We start from the raw sequence: 18766 nt of genomic DNA, 5'->3' as shown, positions 1-18766 counted from the left end.
AAACATGCCTAAACAAATAACAATATGGCTGCAATTCAGGAAGGCTTTTATGTATAACCTTAACTTTAAGTACAGAACCACTGGAGTCAGCTGAATTCAAACGTGTACTTGAATGCTTTGCTGAAGGATAAATTAAACCACATGCCAAAGTCCTTTCCAGAATCAGGGCCTTGATTTTTTTTTTTTTAATTTTTTTTTTTTTAAACGCAGAAAAGGGCACAGTGCTAACTAGGAATCAGAACATACCATCGGTGTGAATAATTGTAGCATCTGTGCTAATTCTCTTTTCATCCTGGTACCCCCTATGCTTCCAAGTATGTAAATCTGATTCTCCTTGTGGCTCCACTGAAGTTTCTATTGATTAAAAACCCGGCCCCAGCAGCAGGAGAATCAAGCCCTGCATATTTATTTTCTTCCTCTCAATACATAAAGAATTCCCTTTGGCCTCTCAATTGCTATATCACATGGTACACTGAATGCAAATAGAATTACAGTGATAATGTATCTAATGAATACATTTGTATATGTATGGCATTTTCCTAACAGCATCCTACTCTACACCACTAACCAGACCAAAGAATATATGTGTTCGTCACACACAGTAGCAGAGACGGTGTGTGAAATGAGTGCATATTAATAACAAGAGCCAGACTGCAGTCTTTGGGGGGAAAAACTATCTGAAATCCTTCCAAGATGAAGGCTGCAAGATCAGGACCTCACGCAGACCTTTGGAACATTTCCTCTGGAGCTTTAAAGCACAATTTGTAGACCATAAGTGTTACTTAATGTTTGTTTTCCTTATCCACTAACATTACACTGCTATATAAATAGATATAGAAACTGTTGCGATGTATAACACAAAAATATTGTAAGCATTTCCAGGAAAGAAATTAGTGATATCATTTCAAACCAGGGTACAAAATGCACAGGTAACATTTTCAGCCCCGTCCTTTATAAGATATGCACCCTCTTTGAATTATTTTTAGAAAAGTTATTTTATAGCAGACCAAATTCATTCCTGCAGAAACTTCACTGATTTCAGAATTGTAATAGCTTAAAAATGGAGTGCATTTGATTTGTTAGCTCACTCCATGTTGACTTTTAAAGTCATCCTGTAATGTCAGAAGCTAGATTGATTTAAATCAGGTTCAAGTACCTAGTGGCAATTAGAACCTGTGAAGTCCGAGAAATGTCAGTAAGCATCTGGATAAGATACATGCCGGCATATATACAAATAAATATCCTCGAAACCTCTTTTTAGTTGGTTCAAACAACGCTTTGAAAGTGCCTCATGCAGCACAATAGCCATTATTTAAAGACAGTAAGGTCAGAAATGCAGGTTTTTAGTACTAGTTCATTAAAATCACTCCCACCCAACCCACAGTTAAAAAACAACACAAATCAAAGCAAGGGTCCCCCTTAAACGTAGGGCAAGAGGAGGTCACTTACCCTGTGAGGACCACGACAAAATCCATCACGTTCCAACCGTTTCGGAGGTAAGAGCCTTTATGAAAAACAAACCCCAGAGCGATGATTTTTATACCAGCTTCAAAACAAAATATTCCAATAAAGTACGGCTCAGTGTCATCCTGCAAAAGAATAAAAACCAAAGGTGTCAAGGAGATACCTATGCTTCTGCACTGATAGCCAGAGTCGTATAAACAACTACATGCACCAACTTCACGCCCTTTTCAGCTCTCTGAAGAGAGCTGAAACCAAAAAGTTTAAGTTTACTGGAACTAAGCACAGAGAAGAATTTCATTATTATTTCTCTGAAGGAAAATTTGTTTTTTCACATTGGAAATTCTATTTGCCTTTATTCTGATCATTTCACCCCACACTTTGCAGCTTTAGTCAATATTCTGGAGGGAATTTTAATATTGAAATTTTGCTTTAAGGGTATATTTAAACTCGAGATCACATATTTCTGTAGCTATTGACATGGAAGAAAACACGTGCTTTACAATTCATCCAGGAAACTGAAACAAGATGATATCTTGGGGAGTAACAGTCAGCACAGCAAGCTTGCAAACACTGGCAGGAAATTATTTATTTATCATTTATTCCACCAGTTCTTCCTTCACTCTTTCTCCTCCGTTTTCTCAGTTTCCACAGCTGCAGCCTCATTTGTTTTCCTTTCACTGTGTATCTGATTCAGGGAGGAATCCCCGTTCCCTTCCATTCACAGCAGAAGCAGCAAGGTTTGTGTCTCAGGCCCATGGTGCGGACTAAAGCATACCATGGGATCACAGCTTCGTGTCCTCACTCACTAGAGAAAAATCAAGCTCAGTCTCCACAGTTTTACTAAACCGTTTTTTTCATCTATGGCACCAAGTCCCTCAGTATTATACTTTATTGATAAGAGTTTCAAGAGAAATTCCATGCCAAATGGAAGCATTCACATTTGGAAGGAAGATGTGGGCAAGAAATGAGAACAAAGCAAGAGGTGAAAGCAACGGGCATCAATTTCAAGAACATGTTAATCAGCTTTGGCACCTGCAACCAATTTCCAAATGTGCCTTAGCTCCCTGAGTTCAGCTGAAGTCACTGGGAGGAAAGCAGCCCTACCCAAAAGGAAGCAAACTCCCAAATTAAGAGATTAGAAATCTTTGTTCCAGCGGCTTCGACATTTCTGACCATCGGAGCCAAAGAGTTGAGCTGCTCTTTGATGCATGGTTGTTTACATTTTGCAATTCTACTAATGACAAAAGGTGATTTTAGTTCTCTTATGCAGAAAGAACATGAACATCAAGTCTTGTGGCCACAGGACAAAGACAGAAGCAGTTTTGATACAACAATTTATTTTACAAGCATGGCAACTCTTGCTCAACTCTGACCCAGCACTGGCACACAGATCCATGCTTTAGGCATAGTACTTGTTACAGAAAGCCAGGTTTTCCACATCTAGAAGACCAATACAATAACATACTCCTCCCAAAGAGGCTTATGCACTTAGCACATCGATGTATGCCCAACTCAGCAAGTCAACCACAAAGCACTAATCACTGAAGATGCCTCCAAGCTGTTGGAAATTACTGCTTCTGGACAGGCTTTTCCATCAGTGGCTGAATTCAAGTTTTGCTTCCTACAAAGCAGCACCCCACATCCCTACACACCTCAGTGACCCCAGCTCCTCCACATACTTCATCTTTCACCCTATGTCATCTCTACTCCCCTCCACCTTTCCTAACCTCACAGCCCCAGCAACTCCACCTCCCATTCCCCTATGGCCAGGCAAGATGACCAGTCACCTGCAGGTCACACACAGGCGTGCTGACTGGCCAGACAGCAAAACAGAGCCAGTGACTGTTGAGCTCACACGTAGGCCTTTGGCTGAAATGGAGGGGGAAAAAAAAACCAACCCCAAAACTAGCTTGTCCTCCAGCCAAGGAGCTGTTTCCACAAATGGCAGCACTCCAAGCCCTCTGCCCCTCCACAGAGCCTCACTGGTGCTGCTCAGAGGATACAGAAGCTATCACTGACAGACTGAGAAACTCCAGCTGCCCATCTCAGTGCTATTTACCCACAGAGAAACAGGAACAAGGCAAGGCCATCAGACCTTTTGTGACCTTCAGCAGAAATCCTGCAATAAGAGCCTTCTTTCAGCAGTTTCTCCACAGCAAGAGCTAGAGGCATCCCAGGACTCCAACCCAGTACAGAAAACAGGGAAGAAGGAAGAGGGGGTCAGAAATCATCATATGCAATTTCAGGAGAAGTTACCTTACTGCTCCTCTGCTTTCCTTGTGCACACAGGAGCACTCTAACAGCCTCGTCTGCCTGCTCTTCAACCCCACGACACCTTCTAATTCAACAAGAATACAAAATCTTTGCAAACAAAGCTTGAGAGCGAGCTGGATGGGATTCAGCTCTCCTAATCTTGTGCAGGCCTCCTAGCCCATCCTATATTTCCATCCCACAACTACTAGCATGCCTCTAAAAATAGCTCTTCTACCACAGACAAAAAAACATACCTTTACCCACATACACTCACCCTCATTACTCCCTTGCTTCCTGGAAGCCTTATATCTACTCTGCTACCAGTTGTTTGCTCAATCTAGGTCAGGTGCCTTGCGATTACAGCTCCCAGCTTTAAAAAGCCAGGCTTCAGGTACTCAAGGGTTTGATAGAATATGCTTGTCTCAAAGCTAGGACTACACAGAGCTCTTAGGAAGTGGGTCAAAGAAGTTCTTGTCAGCTTCTAGGGAAGCAGGAAGGCTCACAGATGGGCTTGGGTATTTATTACAAAGAAAAACTGTCATCTATAGGGTTGGTAGTGAGTAGGTGGGGAAATAAGAGGGGATAGAAAGAGGGTCTTTTCTAAAGCCTGTCTAAATTTACACTAATTTAGCCTAAGAATCAGGGCAGTAACAAGGAGATGAAAAATACAATTTATGCTACCACTATTAGGCAGTGGGGCCTGCTGCTGGAAAAAAGGATTCGCGTGACTGTGTGTGATGGAAGGAGCTGGAGGGCGAGGACATGGGTGACATGCCCTGTGCAGCACGGAAATGGCACTGCTGCCGGCTCGGAAATCCTGCTGCCAGGGCAGCCTGCAGCCCCCTTCAGACAGGAGCCTGCCTTGCTGCTTGGGTTCAAGAGTGGGAAAGCAGGTGATAATAAGTATCAGCGTGCGTGCTTGGAAGGAGGGTGCAGAATTTGGGCAGTAGCCAGAGCTGTGCCAGCAGGTTGTTTGCCGTGGACACAGAAAAGCTTGAGACTGGGCCAAACACACATTTAATCAATATGTTTCAGGTCAGAAACAACTCCTGAGTCTGGAAAGTCATTACTATTCCTAGTCCGTGTCCTAGTGTCTTTCCTTGGCCTTTGGGTGTGACAGCCTTGATAGGTCTGGGTGTGTAAGGCTTTGTTCATGCAAAGGTTAGTATGAACAGCTCACATATGACTGCACAAAGTGCCTGTGGATAGGATAAAGAATTAAATCCATTAGTAAAGTGCAAGAGCTGTCATGCTGAATATCTGGGAAAAGTTATATTCTGCCCTCACATCAAAAACACCCAGAGGAGCCAAACACTCAGAGCCCTACAGCAGCATGCAGATGAACATCCTACAGACCCACTGGTGTCTTCAAACAGGGTGTGCCCCAGAGCGGGGCAGAAAATAGATTTCCTGTTCTGCAAGTTCTGATATCGTCTCTGTCAGGCTGGGACACTGTGGTCTACTGAAGCTTCTCATGAAAAACTGAGAAATTAGGAAAGAGACAGGCAGAGAACGAGCGTGCCTCAGCCTGGACAGCCAAGAGCATCATGAGCAAGGCGTCCACCTGCAAGGCCATTCAGGGCTCAGACGTGAAGCTCGCATTCCCACATTTGGAGCTCTCACCACCAGGCTCTGGGCCGCTCAGTACAACTCCCTCAGCATCTTTTCAGTTGGCATCACTCCAGCGTGTACAAACAATGCAATATTTATTGGGACAGAGAGACTGACTCTGCAACCTGTTGGCTAAGGCACTCAGCTGAGATGGACAGTAGCAAGTTTGTAGCATCTCTGTTCCAGTGGATAATTACTGATGTGAAGTAAACACTTCCAGCAGCCAAAGCATGCGAGACTCCCGGCTCAGAGCAGGCAAGAGCCTGGGGGGTAGGTCATTCTGCTGCTCGTGGAAGAATGAGCTTATTTCTCTTGTCTGAAGAGCAAGGACTTGAAGCCAATGCTCCAGTTCACCGCTAAATGCTTTGACCACCAGACGACTGATGTTTTTTCAGAGCCCTGGTTTTGACGAGAATTCCATCCCAGAGCCAAGTAATGCTTTTCTGCGCTACAAACTACATACAGAAAATGGACAGAGAAAGATTACTCATAACTCAGCCTTTCCAGTTCTTGAAACATTGCATAAACTGAGATATCACTTGCTCTTCCCATGTGCTTAATTAACCCTGCTTGACAAGTAACACAAGCACAGAAAACAGCCACGTGAGATTGCACTGCAGGTTCATATCTTGGGTCTCTGCGGAGATACATAGAAGAAAATTTTGATTAGAAGAGAAGAATAATGAAAATGTTTGTATGGACTCCTCCCTCTTTTTCTCAGCTTTAACAAACAGACAATCCTAAGATTTTTTGTCTTTGTATCTGTGGCACAAAGTATCCAGGTAGCTTTGGTTTTCCTTCAACAACTCTGCCTACATCTCCCAGTCATAAAAGGCTTGTGATGTGCATCTCATATCATCAGGATCTGATTAACTCTTCAGTGATGAGCCCTCACTCCAATTTGGAGATTTTAATGAACTCAGGAGAAGGAAAGGTATATCCATAAATCACTAACCAAAAAAAGACCAATTCCATTCCTGCCAAAGACGGCAGTAAAGCACCTGCTCCTCTGCATGGACTTATCATTTGGCTCAACAAACCTGTAAATGTATGGGAGTGTTCGCCCACTCTGGTTTAGCACGGATTTGTAACATTTTCAATGAAACAACTTACAGTTTGTGGAAGTGGCAGGAGCATTCTAAAGAGGTTTCACTTTGAAAACCAGAAGACAGTTTTTCTTATTCACAGTGCTTAATCTTTCCAGCATATGTTGCAAACAGAAAATATTTCATGACTTGTAAAGATTCTCAGTGTTCTTCTATGATAAACCACTTTATACTTCAGTTACAAATGTGCTGTAGTTAAAATGGCTTCAGAATATCTGGATCAAAGACAATGCTGCACAGAGGTGTTTGGGACAAAAATCAGGGGTTAATTCTTCCTTCATCACCAAGGCAGAGCCAACAAGGTGGAGGCTGTGCATTTAACTCATACAGTTATCTTACACTATTCGGTGGTAATGCCAGTGCCCCCCTTTGGAATGATTTGGGCAGGAACCGAAGGTGTGTGTGCAGTACTGGGTGCTGTAAAATGGAATTAATACAATGGGGGAAAGGAGCAATAAAAAGCCTCTAGGATCCCCTTACATATCTAGGGATATAGAGGAACATAGAAACAATGTGCTAACCATACCTACTGCTGCTTAAAATGACAGATCACCAAAGGGTTATCAAGCCAGAACATCCACAGAACTACTTTTCCTCTTCGCTAGTCCATATGTTCATAACTATGGAAGGCATTTCCCCAGCTCGGTCATTACCCTGGGTCTAAACCTGTGCTTTGCTCACAACCCCAGGCTTACCTTGCTAGCCCATCCCAAAATATACAGACACGTTTAATGGCAGAAAGATCAACATACATGCATGTTCTTAATTTTTTCCTAACTCTTCTTAAGTAGCAATAATTCAAACAGAAAGAGACGGAGCAAACACAATGCAGGTGGGCAGCCAGCATGAGCGGAGACATTTCCAAACAGGCCGTATCAACTAGCTGACCCTGAAGCTCTTTCTACATCTATCACTTCTACACTTTTTCCTGTTTCTGAAGAATGAGGTTGCGAGAGTTGCCCACTGGTATGGACCAACCTTGAAAACTGTAGCAACCAGTGTTCAGAGGCTCTAGCTTTTGGCAGCAAGTCTTATATTCTCTTTGTTTGCATTATTTAATATCTACATGTAAACCACATATGGATCCATATTTATTCATCCTTTGAACATGCACTAGGATTAAAGCATTTAGGCATGAAAGATGTTCCAGATCATTAACAGCAGGAGAAAAATCAAACCAAATAGTACCCATTTTTCCTACAGAGACGATAAATGGAAGAAACATTTTGAAGCTATTCTTATATTTTCTTTTGAAATAAGGTAATTGGGCTCATTACCATAAAGCCTGCGGGTAAATTATTTTCCTCTGTAAGTTGATTTCTTTTTTTGGAAGGGAAGTGTAATCATCTAAACCCAAAGTTTGCTTTGTAGGGTCCTTGATATATGCTGTAGCAGGAAGATAGCTGAAAGACAGAGGAACCTAAAAGGTTACTCTGTTCTACCACTTCCTGGGAAAATATCACAGAAGTTCATTTGATTCTACAGATAATTCTGAGCATTTGGCAGTCCCTTCCTCTCTTGCTTTATAGACAACCTAAGTTTGCTGCTCTCCTGATCATAATGTAAGGTCCATCTCTTCTCCTGCAATTGGGCAGGGCCGGCTAGAGTGATGAAGCATTCTTGTGAAGATGGGATTGGGAGGTTAGAGTTAGACTTGTTGTCACTGGCTTCTTTTTTCTGATTGTCAGGTCAATGCCTGTTTGTTTACATGTGGATCTTTAAAATAGATACAAGCACTCGCAACACTGGGTGGCTGACTGCTTTTTGTACTAGACCGGAAACAAAAAATGTAAATAAATGAATACAACTCACCAATCTCTCTGACATAGGTGTCTTGTCTCCATCCGGCAAATGTTGTTCCAGAGCCAGCACAATACAATTGGCTATGATTGTCGCTAAAATCATGTATTCAAACGGAGTGGGGGCCAGAAGTTAAAGAAGACACTAGACAAGGAGAACCTCATCCAAATCCCATTTCTACCTAAACAGTTACATTAGCTGAGCAGTCTAAGATCTCTCTCTTTTTTTTTTTGAAGATATTTAGTCTCCTTGACTTCCTCAGTTCTTTCTGGGGTGTCTTTGGAAGACAGCAGGAAATTGGCTCTCTTCTTTGAGAGAGTTAGTGACTTAGAATCTGAGCTGCTCAAGGAATTTGGGAGTAAGAAAGCAGAAGGTCCAAAGGAAACAGAAAATGATTAATAATTATTATTTTTAAATGAGATTGATAAGCTAAACTGCCCCAAAATAGATTACACAGCTGAATGCTATCTGCTGAACTGTTCTTCAGAAATTCCCTGTCATTTAACTTGAGCACATAGTGTAAATAAGCGATGGGCTAGAAAAGTTTGATTTAGAGTGTCTATGCAGGTCCAAAACACAAATTACTGCTAGATCGTAATGCCTACTCTGGTGAGAATAAAACCATCAGCGCCCTATCGGGGCGTGCGAGGGAAGAGATCTCACGGGAAAGAAGACAAACCCGACACTAGGTACCCCCTTGTCTTTCGCCGCCGTCTCCAGCCCTGAAGCCATGCCGAGCCCCTGCACTCCCAGGGCGGAGCCGCGCTGCGGGCGGCGGCGGGGCCCCAGGGCGGCGGAGAGCTCCGCTCCGCACCGCGGACAGCTCCGCTCCGCTCTCCACCGCGGAGAGCTCCGCTCAGCACCGCGGAGAGCTCCGCTCAGCACCGCGGACAGCTCCGCTCCGCTCCGCACCGCGGACAGCTCCGCTCAGCACCGCGGACAGCGTCCTGCCCCGGGCCCCCCCGCCGGCACCTCGGCCCGCAGCTCCGGCGCGGGGAACGGCTGGTGGCTGGGCTGAACCCGCTGACTCCGCAGCGCTGGGGGGGTCCCCTCCCCTGCACCGCACGAGAAAGACGCAGACGAGTCGCCCCAGAGACAGGAGAGGGATAGACTGCGTCTAGCCTTGCTGGAAATGCGATGCTCTGACTGCCGCCGGAGCTTTGGAGCTCGTTTGTGCAGACTTGAATGCAGGGAAGGAGAAACGGATGAGGAAGTACAGCAGCCCCCGTGATTTTATAATATGGACAGAAAGATCAATACGTGTGTGTGTGCAGGGGGAAGGGAAGTGCATTCACTCTACCGGTGCATTTTTTTTCCTCTTAGCCCCTCAGGAAGTGAAAACCGGGGAAGCCTGAACGGGAGCTGGCCTCTGTGGCAATTGAAAGTGTTGCTGGGAGGCTGGGAGGAGGCCTTGCTGCTGTTAGCTGAGGATTAATAGGTCTGTGATATCAAATGAAAAGAAAACAACCAGCTCCCTTGAGATCACCAGTGTAATGCACTTCTGTACACACACGCGCGCGCGCATGCACACACACACACACTATATCTACTCCCTGGTAACCTCAAATAGTCTGCTTCCCTTTTCTCATGGCTTACAACCCCACTGTGTGCATCATCACAAGCAAAGCCCCCTTCTGAGGAAGATCTCTGCAGCTCACTTGGCCTGGGAGCTGGTTCTGAGACAGAAAGCATCTGCCCCTTTCACAATACAGCAGAGGATCCTTCTCCCCACTTACTGCCTCCGTCTGCCACAAAGCTTTTCTTTTTTATTTTTAATTCTTTTTAGTACAGCCTAAGCTTAGGCTATGCACCTAATCAAAGTGACAAGATTCGTGTTGATTCTAATGGATTCAGGAGGTGATGTACCAAAAACCTAGCTGCAATGATTGTGTTAATGGGATTCGCAAGGTACCTTGGCTATCAATGTCCCTACTATCAATGCAGCTTTAATGCTAAGGTGTCACCATTTTTATCCCACGTTCCTTCTTCTATTCAGAGTGAGAAAGAAGAGTTGAAAGACTCTAAGATGGAAATAAGAATCAGGATTCATTAGCATGACTCTCACAGAACCCTTTGCATTTGGCTTAAATTGTAGGAAATGTAAATCTATGCAACCGTATATCTCACACCTAAACACACACTGAAACGCACGTATGTCTTTCTTACAGACACCCCTGGCACAGTCAAAAGCACACTCCGCCGTTCCCACAGAAGCAATTTCCTATGATACCCGGCTACACAGCCGTACATTATGTCGGACACACGGATCCATGTCACACACACCCATTACACGCACTGGATCACACAGGCACGTCTACATTAGCACCAGACACTCATCCTTAGCTACCTAGGGGGAATCTCTTTCCCCGAGTCTCCCTCTCCCCCTCCCCACCTTCCCCACCGTGTCCACACACCCTCCCTGAAAGGATATGGCCATTCTGTTATTCTCTTGGCGTATTTCCGTATAACATTATCTTCACTGAAGATGAAGAGGGATCTGTTGACTGTGAAGCAGTTCTGTTTGACAGGGATGGGGTTGTAGAGAGCCATAGTCCTGGCCCTCTGAGCCATCGACTGCTTATACATCCTTTGGCCGGCTTGGGGGCCACCTTGCCGGCTGCTCCCTCTTCCAGCCCCGGCCGGCCCTCCACCTCCATAGCGGGTTGGCAGATCATCCCCAAACCGAGCCATTCTCTCAGTGCACGGAGCCGGGCGCTACAATCCAAACTGGCAGGCGAGGCGAGAGGAAGACGCATCACAGCGCGCAGCACTTCTCCCTCCGGGGGCTTCAGTTGCGGGATCAGGATTGATCGCAGCAAAATATATAGATATATTTAAAAAAAAAAAAAAATATATATATATATCCCTTTCCCTTCCTCCGCCCCCTCCTCTTCCCCGCCGCTGTGGCTGCCCGGGGGGTCGGAGGAAGGCGCCGGGGCTCGGCTCACCTCCCCGCACAGGTGCCGTCTCTCCGGGCCGACCTCATGGCCGGGGCGGCGGCGGGGGGGGGCACGGCCGGCGGGGCGGGCGGGCGGGCGGCTGCGGTCCCTTCGGCGGTGGGCGGCGGGGCGCTGGGCTGGGAAGGGGCTGCGCTGCTGCCGTGCCCGCCGCGGGAGCGTTCCGCCGTGCCCAGCCCAGCCCGACCCGGCTCCGGCTCCGGCTCCGGCCCGGCCCCGCCGCATGTGATGCCCGGAGCCAATCGGCCGCCGCGGCTCCGCCCGCTCCAGTCACCGGCACCGGGAGGCGGGCAGGGATGGAGGGAGGGAGGGAGGGATGGAGGGAGGGAGCGAGGGAAGGATGGATGCAGCCGGCCCGGCCCGCCCGCCGCCGCCCACCCCGATAAATACGGCGGAGCCGCGGCCACTCCCCGGGGCCGCGGGGAAGGAGGGAGCGAGCCCCCCCCCTCCCCCTCTGCGCAGGGCTCCGCGGGCGCGCAAAGCCCCGGCCGGGGGGGGGACACGACAGGCGAGGCGGCCCCCGCGCCTGCGCGCCGCTGCCCAGATGTGCTCTGCCCAGATGTGCGTTGCCCAACTGCTGCACCCATGGGTGCCCCCAGCCGCGGCGGGGGGGCTCCGGAGGCGCGGGCAGCGCCGGGCATCGGAGCTCCCGTCACCCCCGCCTGTGCCATCAGAAGCCCCGGGGAAGGCTGGGGGCGATGAGGGGGTGCAGTGTGAAATGGGGGCGCGAGGTGGGGGGCTGGGGGTGCGGGGCAATGGGGGGGGGTGTGCTCATTTCAGATCCGGCCCCTGGGACCAGGGGGCCGGTGGGCACCGCCGTGGCAGGGACAGATGCGGGTGGAGGGGGGGGATGTAACCACCGGCACCAGCACACAGGGATAAGGTGGTGCGGGGATGTGCCTGCACAGGCTGGCTTGAAACAGAGAGCTGCGCCCTTCTGGACAACTTACTTTGTTTCTCCTTGGTTTGAATGACTCCTGCAGAGCACTGGATACCTTTAATCCTGTATTTATGGACAAAATCCTTTAATCCTGTTTATTCCAACACCCTCTGTTGCTTCCATCCACCACAAGTCAGAAAGCTAACTCCTCCTTGTTCCTGGAGCGCCTCACGTCCACAGTCACTGCAGTAGCTGCTGAGGATATGCTTTTGCATTTAGGCTAAATCTGGGATACAAACTATTAACTTTTAGAAGGGACCCTCCAGAGAAGTCAGGGCTGTCAACAGGGGGACATTTTCATTTTCCTCACAGTCAGGAAACCCTGGGCTGTGCCGCTAATGTGTTTTTTGCCTTAGTCATCCAAGCCGTCTCAGTTCAAAACCAACCCACCAACTAGGCAAGTCTGTAGCAACAACATCTGCTGGCTTCAGGAGACAGCAAGAGGGCTGGCAACAGCCACAAATGGCACAAATAAGGGCTGGCAATATCCAAAGGGTGACTCTCTAGAAGAAACCAGCTTCTTACCCAGGGCTTAGGTATCTGAAGGGCTTTCTCACACTGCAGCGGAGCCAGAAGGTACCCTCGGAGGCAGCACTGGCTGCTGAGGTGAGCCAGCAGCAGCACCAACTCAAGGAGCCACAGAGGGAAGCAGCGAGGGAGGAAGGTGCATCACATCCTGCTGCCCCAAGGGTCAGAGACAGCAACAGCCACCAACCCCCCTGACATGGACACGGCCACCGGGTTTCTGCAAGCCCTGGGGACCAGGTCAGCAAGAAGCAGCTCCAGTCTGTAGGTTGCCTTCCCATGCACGTGCTGGGAATGCAATAAAAGAGGACTTTTCCCCAACCCCAGTTTTGGATAATTTGCAGATTAAACTGAATGCTGGAGTCTTCGGGGAAAACTTTGCCTGGAGAAGGAAGGTGAAGTCTTTGGGAAAGGAGGCCTCGTGCTTTGGCTGCCACCATGTTGCTCCAGCTCCCGCTGGCTCAGGAGCCCTGTTACACTCAAACAGACCCTGGGCAGAGATTAAAATGAGAGCGTTTCCTCCTACGAGTCTTCACCCCCGAGCACTGCTGAGCTGATCCGCACAACTGGGTCATCAGGGAAAGTTTCTTTATTTCATGGAGGGAGAAGGAGGATGCAGGGAGCTCACAGGCTGAAGAGGGCAGGAGAAAGCTCCTTTCTCTTTAAAGTTTCCCCTAAAAACATTTTCATTTTCATCCTCACTGCATTTTTTTCTATAATGAATTTATCTTTTCATCTAAAAATCAAGTTTCCCCCAGCTGATTTATTTAGTTGTCTGAATTTTTCACTCCCCTGCTTCTGGTCACTAAATCTAATATATTCTGTGGTCCCATGTTATTCAGTGGAAAAACCTGGCTCTCTTATCAATAGCCACTAGAAGGGGAAATGCCATTTTCAATAATTCCCCACTTCTTCTGATGGAAATCAGCATCTGGAAAAAAGAAATACATTGGTTTCCACAAATCTTCATGTCTGCATCCTCCCGTGCTTGCAAGATGGGGGGGACAGATGAACGACATGACAGCTCTGAAAAGTCCAAAAAAAGTGCAGTCTTTTGCATCAGGTGGTACTGAGAATCAGGTAAAACTCTGACCCCCACATCCCCTTCTCTCCTCCCAGAGCCACCAAACTGTCCTGCCTCTCCCAGGAACAAAACTCCCCACCACAGCACTGCAGTGAAGTCAGCAGACAGGGTGGTGGGGGTGTTTGTGACGGCGAGAAAATGATGCAAGCACGTTGCGGGGATGTTCTATTAAACCACGGTTTGCCCTTTTCTCAATCTGCATGCTCAGGGTTTTTTTGGGGTGTTTTTTTTTCCCCACACCATAGGGAAGATCACACAGATCTTAAGCATTGAAAGCCTTAAAGACGAGAAAGAGATTGCAATTGCAAGGATTATTTAGCTTTGAGAGGGGAAGCATCAGGATTTAGTTGGGCTTTTTAAGATTATGAAAAGAGCAGGGGAGTTAAAAGAAAGCAAAAAATTTAGAGCACTGAAACAGGTCAGACATCTATAATCTACCATTACAGGAGGGCAAAGAGCATTTCATGGCAAATTCTAAAAATGGATTCGGTCATGAGTAACTCCTCCTCACAAGCCCCAAAGACAGAGGTGAGCAAATCACACTGCTCTCCAGCACTGGCTGTCTTGGCTTCAGCAAGGAGCCTTCCTCCTCCCAGAGCAGCTTTGCCAGGCAACCAAGCATTTCCCTGGACTTTCACCTCCATCCCAAGCACCAAGCCTGAGGCAGGTGACTGGGCTTAATGGAGCAGCACTCCCTCTGGAAAGGCAAAGCCGCCTTGCTCAGACAGGGCAGAGAAAATGGTACAATATTGCAGGTCTTTGCGTGTCAGATGACTGGGACACTTGGATCACGGCAAGCACCGGTGGCACTATTTATTTGCCCTGGCAAAGCAGCTCACGGGGACTCCCGGGACAGTCTGGATCCATTTCAGGGCAGGGGGTTTCTGGTTGAAGCACAAAGCAGTGGACTTCCAGCTTGCTGTGCTCTAGAGACATGAGCCCAGGTGTCCTATATGAGGGATGGTGGCTAAAATTTAAGGACACAATCCCAACGTCCCCTCGGCTGTCATCCCCCACTGAGCAGGTTAGGAGGGACACATTCACAGAAACAGCAGTAGGAAAGCAAAAGATTTCTTCCTTGAAGAGAGGAAGGGACTCCCACCGCGCTCTGACTCCCCTGGGTCCTGGCCTGCACCTTGAGCAGCTCAGAGGGAAGGTCAAGGTTTCCTGGCACACCTTGTGTCCCAGTGAGCTCAGGGGTCAGAGAACTGGAGGTAGGCTGTTATTTGCTCTCAGAATTTGCAAGATTGAGGGACAAAGCAGCCACTTCAATCCCATACATCTTGAAGCTCTGGACGCAGGCTATTGCCAAACAGAGCAGCTCCCAAGAGCATATTTCCTTTAAAAAATATAAACAAACACCACAGACTGCACATCACCTTCCAGCCTACAGGAAGGTCCACAGCTCCAGGCCAAGAAAAGCAGCTTACCGAGGCGCTCCTGGCCAGCGATTTCTGCTCTCCTCACTCACACGCACGCATTTTGCACCAGCTGTGCCAGAGGAAAATCCTGCTGCGATACAGGTAGGGAAAATTGTTAAAGATTTTGCTCGACTCTGCCAGACGATGCAGAATGGCAGTATGCAAAAGACAGCGGGCAGTGAGAAAGGTGCTCTGTTACTTTTCATCAAGAATAAAAGGCTAAAAGAGTGAACAAAGGGAAAGAGAGCCCTCATGGAGATACAGCTCCTCTTATGCACGTGTCATGATCGTGGTATCATCTGTAATACAGTGTCCTAAACCACTGGGGCCAGTTACCCTCAGCTGCTGTACAAAGGCAGAGTAAGAGAGACCCTGCCCCTGAGAGCTCCTCGGTTGGGCCGGGAATATTGATGGCAAAGCCCCTGGGTTGGATTTGGCTGGCACAGCCATTTCGTCTCTGCACGAAGGGGTGCACAGACCTCCAAGCACCATCCCAAGTCCACAGCACCACACGGCTCTTCCAGCCCAGGAGATCAGATCAAGCTTACTACTTACAAGAGGTTAGTCTAAACAGTCCAAATGGAGGAAAGGGAAACTGAGGCACAGTGCTTACAGCCACACAGCAGGTCAGGGAGGGAAATCAGGTACCATGAGTCCCAGCTCAGCACCTTCTCCACATCACCTCTCCACCTTGAGTGAACCCCAGGAGACCAAGAGCAGTTGCACTCGTTCTGTTTCTCTTGAACTTCATTCCTTTGTCCATCTGGACCATGACGTGAAACCCAGCGGCCATTTCTTGACTGTGGAAGAAGTTAGCTGAATTAAGTCTGCTGACATCTTTACTTCATGTCCCAGGTAGCTAAATAACCAGGCAGTCAGCTCAGAAAGTACTTCAACAAGCAGGACCAAAGTCTGAATAACACCACACCAGAAAATTCACAGCAATGGATAACTATGAAATCACAGGACACAGCGAAGCAAGGCTGTCCACGTGTTGAAGACAGACAAGAAACCTCCTGCCTGGTGCCCAGCGTCCCACTTACAGTGTTACCGCACCACATCCGAGCCCCAGCAACACCGCAACTGTGTTTGCTCTGTGGAAAAGCAACCTGCTTGCACACACCCAGGGCTCGTGGCAGGGGAACTGTGATAAGATGATGGATAAAAAGTACTAACTAACTATTTTTAGATCAGGCTTCATATTTTTATTCTCCTTGGCATTTCTAAGATCGTTTCTACACAATTGGTCTCCAAGACTGACCAGCCAGCAGGGAAAGGCAACAAGTTCACACCTTCTCTTCCATTGCTTTGGACCTCAGTTCAACAGAGGACTTGATCACCAGAGAGGGGGATTTGGTGAGCCTTAGCCTATCTTTCAGTACATATCTGTCTGTGGTACAAAAATGATTGGACATCTAATCGTCCTTAAGATTCAGGTCTCTCCTCTGCATAGGCTCTTCTGAAAATCTGCCTAGATGCTTCTCAACATCTAGACGTCAAAACACCTTTTCAAATCTGACTTTAGACAAACTAGAGTAATGTATAGGCTCAGTTCTGCATGAGCATCACTCTTGAAATCCAAGAGTGAGAAGCATCATAAGAACTGCTAGAGCACCAGGACTCTACTGGTCCAGATCAGGAGCTAGATGGGTTGGCAAAGGAAAGTCAGAGAAGTTTGGGAATTTCATCAGTCACTTGGCCAAAGGTTAATGCAAGTTTGAGACAGCCTGCTCCCAGGTTCCTTTCCACATAAACCCAGCAGTGTCTGTACTTGTCCCTCACAGACGTCTGCTGTATATTACGCAAAGCTCCCAGCACGTCAGGTGCATGTCAAATCACACTGCAAAAGGAATCACACTTTGCCTGCATTATTTTCAGCATTATTATTGAATACAAATTGATCAAGGACCAAGAGCTTGTCATCTTCTCAATGATGGGCAAGAGAAGCTATTCAGGCATAAAGAGAGAAAATCCGGAGAAATGAACATACAGGGAAATGACTCCATGTTTACAGCTGCCAAGTTTTGGGTTGAGATGCCCAATGACAAGGTGGAGGAGGGCCCGGATTCCCAAGGTCCTCTAAGGTTTTGAAGAACTTGGGGACTGAAGAACAATATTACACAAGGAGAGTAACACACTGCAAAGCCTTCTTCCTCAGTTGTAGGATGGCTGTTACCGTGAAGGTTCGTGTTCTAGAACTGAGGAAGGCGATGGTTTGCTTTCTGGGCACCTGCAGCTTCCACGGGTGTTTCTGCACCTAACATCTGCAAAAATTTGGCACTTGTGTACGCAACGTCAGTAATTAGGCACTTGCATATGCAACGTGTCTGAGGGAGGGCATGTAGGGGGAACAGATGACCTCTACAGTATTTCATGTACTAAAAAAAGAGCCTTTGCTCTGGAACAGCTGGAAACAGCTGTCTGGGCAAGCTTATCTCTCAGAAGGCATCACTATGGAGCAAAGAAGCAATATGGAGTAATGACAGTATTTGAAGTGCTGCAGTTGCAATAACTGAGAGCTCACCTTCATCCTTCAATACAGACTTAGGAAATCCTGGAGAAGCTAGAACCAGGTTAGTGGCACTCACCTTACACATCATGTCCTCTTGCAGAACACTGTTGCAGGGAGATGTTCTTCAAAGTATCCTTGAATCCTTTCACCAGCACATACCAAGTCTTCCCAGTTTCAAGATGGTTTTGGTCCTTTTAACCTAGGAAAAGGAATAGGTTTTAGTGACATGTGGTCAGATGATAGAAAACAAGGATGGGTTTCCTATATGGGGTCTTCAGTTCATATGGCACAAAATAAAAGAGATAACGCATATGAAAAGGTGGACAGAGTTGTTTTAGAAATTGGGCATTTGACTCATTTTGACTGAATGAGATTGCAAATCCATTCAGCCACACATGAAAGACGCAGGCAGAAGCAAAGCCCGTGCAGTGGTAACTTCTCCCCCTTCCCAAAACCCTGCAGTTTCAGGAGTTATTTTGGCCAACATGCAGTGAGTGCTATTGTCTGCGGGCAAAGTGCTGAACCAGAGCCGGGAGACATGGGGTCCACCAAGGCTTTGCTACGAGCGCTCTCAACGATCCTGGGCACGTGGACACACCTAAGGCCTTTAAATCACTGTATTTCCCCCATCTTGAAACAGGCATCCAGATGTCCTTTGCTCACCTTTTCCCTGTTTCAGCTATTATCTCCGTGATCCTGGGATGCTCTTTCCTCTGCAGAGCGCTCAGCTCAGCGAAGCTTCAAACCCGCTCGGGACCTCCAATCCACCTAATACATAAATTTAAGAGACAGGCTGAAGGTCTGATGAAGTGCTCAATGAGCTACAGTTAATGGGTGGATGTGCTGTTAGCCTGTCTAGGACCAGATCAGGAACCATGCAGCAAGCAAGAATAATAGGAATTTTAAAAAGCAATGCACACTCCACAGCTTTCTAAGATCTGAAAGGTTAACGCACACAAAAAGGGAGAAACACAATAAAAAGCTCTGGAGCTACAGATTAACTTTCACTTCTCAGAATCTATTATTGCTGTTAAGGAAGATATTGAAAGGCAGAAATAGGAGCTAGGCGCCCTACTTCCATCACCTTCGAGTA

At 47.4% G+C, this 18766-nt stretch overlaps 1 protein-coding gene and 1 long non-coding RNA gene across 2 annotated transcripts in view; both read right to left on the bottom strand.

Moving 5' to 3' along the window:
- The window catches only part of CACNA1B (calcium voltage-gated channel subunit alpha1 B), a 301750-nt gene extending 290825 nt beyond the window's left edge, over positions 1-10925 (bottom strand). Inside the window, exons 1-3 of the mRNA XM_050908179.1 lie at positions 10666-10925; positions 8247-8352; positions 1450-1589 (exon numbers count right to left, since the gene is read on the bottom strand). Coding sequence (XP_050764136.1) covers positions 1450-1589; positions 8247-8352; positions 10666-10925 — 506 coding nt within the window. The remainder of the gene's footprint in view (positions 1-1449; positions 1590-8246; positions 8353-10665) is intronic.
- A 4440-nt stretch (positions 10926-15365) lies between these two features.
- On the bottom strand, positions 15366-18429 carry LOC127023754 (uncharacterized). The gene is made up of 3 exons (XR_007767468.1): positions 18337-18429; positions 17750-17872; positions 15366-15961 (listed from the first exon to the last, which is right to left on the bottom strand). It is a non-coding gene; the product is annotated as an uncharacterized LOC127023754 (long non-coding RNA).
- Between the last annotated feature and the right edge of the window lie 337 nt (positions 18430-18766).

Source organism: Gymnogyps californianus, chromosome 18, assembly GCF_018139145.2.
Source record: "Gymnogyps californianus isolate 813 chromosome 18, ASM1813914v2, whole genome shotgun sequence".
NCBI lineage: Eukaryota > Metazoa > Chordata > Aves > Accipitriformes > Cathartidae > Gymnogyps > Gymnogyps californianus.
This window is presented reverse-complemented; position numbering and strand designations above follow the sequence as displayed.